Source organism: Zeus faber (assembly GCF_960531495.2).
Source record: "Zeus faber genome assembly, chromosome: 17".
In the NCBI taxonomy this organism is placed as follows: domain Eukaryota; kingdom Metazoa; phylum Chordata; class Actinopteri; order Zeiformes; family Zeidae; genus Zeus; species Zeus faber.
The window spans coordinates 4,700,817-4,705,638 of NC_137204.1; the positions used below are offsets into that span (position 1 = coordinate 4,700,817).

General features: G+C 37.8%; 1 protein-coding gene across 1 annotated transcript in view; it reads left to right on the forward strand.

Annotated features, from left to right (window-relative positions):
- The first annotated feature begins 759 nt into the window (after window positions 1–759).
- The window catches only part of LOC307243616 (SWI/SNF-related matrix-associated actin-dependent regulator of chromatin subfamily B member 1-like), a 45,205-nt gene continuing 41,142 nt past the window's right edge, over window positions 760–4,822 (forward strand). Inside the window, exons 1-3 of the mRNA XM_080018480.1 lie at window positions 760–852; window positions 4,159–4,270; window positions 4,590–4,698. Of these exons, the coding sequence (XP_079874606.1) occupies window positions 763–852; window positions 4,159–4,270; window positions 4,590–4,698 (311 nt within the window). The 5' untranslated portion in view covers window positions 760–762. The remainder of the gene's footprint in view (window positions 853–4,158; window positions 4,271–4,589; window positions 4,699–4,822) is intronic.

The window sequence follows — 4,822 nt, forward strand, 5'->3', positions numbered from 1 at the left end:
CCACTCTTGAACCTGGGAGAGGACAGGGTCTTGGCTCTGCTGGTGTTGGAGTTTGTCTGGGTCAATGTTCCCAACGCTGTGCTTGTCACTCGTGCTGGGGGGCTCTTGGGATCCATCGTCGTCCGCTCTGCGGTCCCATAGAGCCTTTAGGCGGTTGTTATCAGTTGGCGGTTGATATCTCTTCTTCAGCCAAGCACCCCCGATACACTACGGTACATATTTGTGTGCTTTATTGTAACTCTCCCACTTCCCATTTTTTCTCACAATGCAGCGATACGCCTCAGTGGATAATAAAGTACCGCTCAGTGCGCTGCATATCAAAGGATGTGTAGTGAGATGAGAGGGAGGAGTTACAGATCACAGGTCGTAGCATCTGGTCCAATCCGAGGAATGTAGTTGAAATACCCAGTAAATGTACGCTATTGTTTTGTATTGATGATTGGTTTCTGTCATAAATTACAATATATATATATATATATATATATATATATATATATATATATATATATATATATATATATATAATTATAATACATTATTATTATTATTTATTTTATTTTATTTTAAATGTAATGGCATGTTGATTGTTTATAAATATTAATACGAATAATAATTTCCGGCTTTTGTTCTTATTAAAAAATCAAAGAAAAAGGGGGAACGGATGGCTGGAAACGACGCTATGAAGTTCCCCAGCGGAAATAGAACTTTAGCACTTCCGCTTTGTTGCGCGTTTCATTCAAGATTGCTAGCTAACGTGTTAGGATGCAATTGGCATTAAGTAAAACGTTTGGCCAGAAACCCATTAAATTTCAGCTTGAGCAGGATGGGGACTTTTACATGGTTGGGTCAGAGGTAGGAAACTGATATTTCAACAGCTTTCGGTGTTCACTTAAGGCTAAGTTACGCAGTTTTCTGACAATTTAACGCTATTGCTAGGACCTAACGTCAAACGTAGTACAAAGAACCGAGTCGCCTAGGCAAAGTATCCATGGCCAAAGAAAATGTTAAATTGTCAGCACGTCGTGCGTGGCTTATTTAAAGTATGAACAAAATAAAACAGTCCTGCCAGAATCTAGTGTATGAACTGTTTTTTTTTTTTTTTTTAATAATTTTATCGTAAACGAAACAATCTTTGTGTGTGTGTGTGTGTGTGTGTGTGTGTGTGTGTGTGTGCGCGCCGTCCAGGGTTTGGAAAACAACATAACCACACGCTTGGTTCGTGTCATCAGATCTGCTGAATCTCTCTGTATCCAACAGCGAAGTAGCGTCAAAAATATATGAAAATAAAGTAGCAATAAAATAATAAGCAAGGGTGGCAATACAAAAAACAAATGTATTTTACCATTGGTTGACAGATTCAGAACAGCATCAACAAAGCTTTCGGTTTTTTAAATCAAAATATATTTTTTACTTTCATGTTAGGTTGTCCACATTCATCATCATTGTTATTATTATGATATTATTTAATTTTTCGGGATACGTCAAACGATACCCATTCTGCAGAGTGAAGGCATTTGAAAGTAAGTATGTATGTAAATATGTGTGACGAATAAATCTCTAAGGCATTTCACTGCATATATGTATGAAAGTATGTATATTTATGTGACGAATAAACCTCTGGAATCTTGAACAACATCCCAGACAGATGCTATGCATAATCAAATTTTCTAGATATTTATAATCTGGTGTTCTTCATAAGCCAGGGCAAATTTACGTGAATTGTTTTGTTTATTTTTTAAGGTTCAAAGTTTAATTTGTCACATAATTATCCAAGTAGTACTACGTCCAGTGGGTTGGTGATATACATGACTGTACTATCCATAATAAGAAAAAGAAACATGGAGAAAAACAGGTGAAACAATCCACAAAAGCACAAAGAAAAGTAAATGTAAAATTAGAAGAGAAGAGCGAGTGGAAATTGCAATTGTCAACCCGTGATAATTCTGTTTAATCAAATTTACAAAAATAACTATAAAATTCCAATGTTTAAATAAAATCTTGAAATATATAAAATATTCAATACTCAATTGTAAAATTAAAGTGCAGTATGAGGCACACATGATACCTTCTTCCTTTAAACATGGTAGTGAATTAAAAAATATATGATTTGATCCGCCCCCAGTTCCTGAATTTAATTCCAGTAACCAGTATCATGTTCAATTCCTCATGTTTATAACAAACTACATTTCATGAAAATCGATTCAGAATTCAGAGAGGTACAGTCGTCGTTGTAGAGAAGTCTGTATCTCTCAATACATAATTAGTTTCGATTTAAACATATTTTTTCCAGCACTAACCCTCCTAACCCTATCCAGTCTTGATTTGTAATGAAAACACTCATTTCTCAATTTGTAACTTTGAGTCCAGTCACATTATATCATTATAAATAGTGTTGTTAATATTTCATACAATTTCATAGATAAAATAAATGCTTAGGAGCCATAAGAACCGGCTCTTTTCAACACTACAATAAGTGCGTCTCTTATCTCGCCCACCACGTTCGTGTTCACTCTGTACATTATTCACCTATTCCTAATTCTATTCATCATATCACAGCATCATGTTCTGTTTAACATTATTATCTTATCTTTCATATCACAATCCAAAGCATATCCATAATGTTAACTACTCTTATGGAGAGCGTACTGACACTTCTCAGAAGCTGTCGGTCTCTTCTGCCCTCTCAAATAGAGAAATCAACTGGACATATTGTAAAATATCATATTTTATTGAATTGAAGCACACTTTTCTTCTTTAAATTATTACAATGTAAGGCCTAGGCCTTATTGTAAGGCCTAGTTTAATTTCCGGGAAATGCAGGGATGATAGTGAATGGAAGAGGTAAAATTGCCGGGACAAGCAAGTAAGGGATTAAGTCGGTCTGATGCCAGATGGGGGGGGTTATTCTATGCTGTATTTATGCTATTTAAAAACATTTACAAACTAGGGATGTTTAAATGTGCCAGCTGAATGACCGACTGTCTCATGTTCTCAGTGTCAACATTAAAATCGAAAAGCGTATTTTACAGTTTTTATTGTAATGGCCTATTCAAAACGTTCTTAAAAACTTTAATGTTTTCCGATATAGGCTAGCTGTGGCAGTTTCACGGTCAAGGTGCAGGATTTTCATTTTGTGCGCCTTGAAAATGGCCACTTCGCATTAGATTCAGAAGGGTCTCCCGAAACCCAACCAGTGCAATGAAAGTGATGAAAGATCCCATGAACACAATGAAAGATAAATACATTTGTTGCATTAGTGATTGCGATCCTGGCCGCCTGGTGCTAGGCGTACCTTCGCCCGCCGCCTCCGCCTGGTCCGTTCGGCGTATATTTACTTATTTATATATTTATATTTACATTTATTTATATAATATATATTTATGGCCATGTTTATTTATTGGGTTGCCATGTTTATTTTACAGGATTTATTTAACTTTATCCGTGCGTTGCTCCATGCACTCTGCTGCTCATTCTGTCGCTCTCTGGCATGGGGGCACGGACCAGGACCGCACCGGGTGACTTCTGCTGGACTGTGCCTTGCCCCATCTATTCCGGCATTATCATGGCATGTGTGAAAAGGCACAAGATGGAAATGCTCCTGAATGTAGCTGTATGTGTATATATAGTGAATATAGTGAAACTCACTTGCGGTGATGGAAAGGTTATCCCAGTAATTTACCAGGAACTATGTGTGAAAGTGGCATAAGTCGCCAATTAGCCAACATAAGGCCATCTGCAGGTCATTTAAAAAATCATACATTTCATTTAGGAATTTTAAATGGTGGAGAGGTACAATAAGTACAGTAATCCTCAGGGGCCACGGTGAGGGGGGGGGGGTGGAAGGTTGCTCTTTGTTGCTAAACTGGTGTTAAATTAATTTGTGCTCAAAGTGGTAATATTTAAGATTGAATAATTAATCTGCAATTGGATGACTACATAAAAAAAGACTAGCTGATCAGTAATCACCCCTCCTAAAAAATGGGCTAGGAGTTGGTATTGAATAAATGGGGTTACTTTTTTATTGAAGTCATTCAACACCTTTGAGTTGCATTTGAACAGGTCAGCAGTCACATCTGGTTTGTAACACGTGCATTCAGTGTGGATGACATTGACGTAGTACTCCATGTTTTATTTCATCATTTATTTTCGTTCTTTCAGGTTGGAAACTACCTGCGTATGTTCAGAGGTTCTCTGTACAAAAGGTACCCTTCCCTGTGGAGGAGGTTGGCGTCTGTGGAAGAAAGGAAGAAAATTGTAGCTTCCTCACACGGTCAGTTGTTTCCTTTGAATTATTCGGTTATGATTCCAGGCATTTCTGGGTGCTTGAGCACACGAATATCATTTGACACCAAATTAGGGATATTTCACCCATAAATTTTACTGTGGAAGTGACGCTTACGGCTTCTGGGTACAGTGGTGGTGGAGAGAGAAAAGGAGGAGAAAGTCATATTAAATAGTTTTGGTTAGGTGGTTTTTTTATCATCCCAGTTGACTCACTATTTGCTCCTGTCTTCATGAAAAATCTCATGAAGGCATATAATCGGAACATATTCCCAAATGTTCTTTCCTTTCTTAATGTTAATGCGCAGCTACCAGTGTTACTCTGCTCAAGGCATCGGAATGTGAAGAGATCTTCGAGGGCAACGATGAAAAGTACAAGGCTGTGTCCATCAGCACAGAACCTCCAGCTTACCTCAGGTAATTTCGAGCCATAGTCACTGCAAAGCAAACAATAAAAGTAACTTACATAATATCCAGTGATAGAAGTGGCGATAGTGGCGCCGCCCCTAGCGGTCGCCTGCGCCGGCGCTTCCGGTTACTT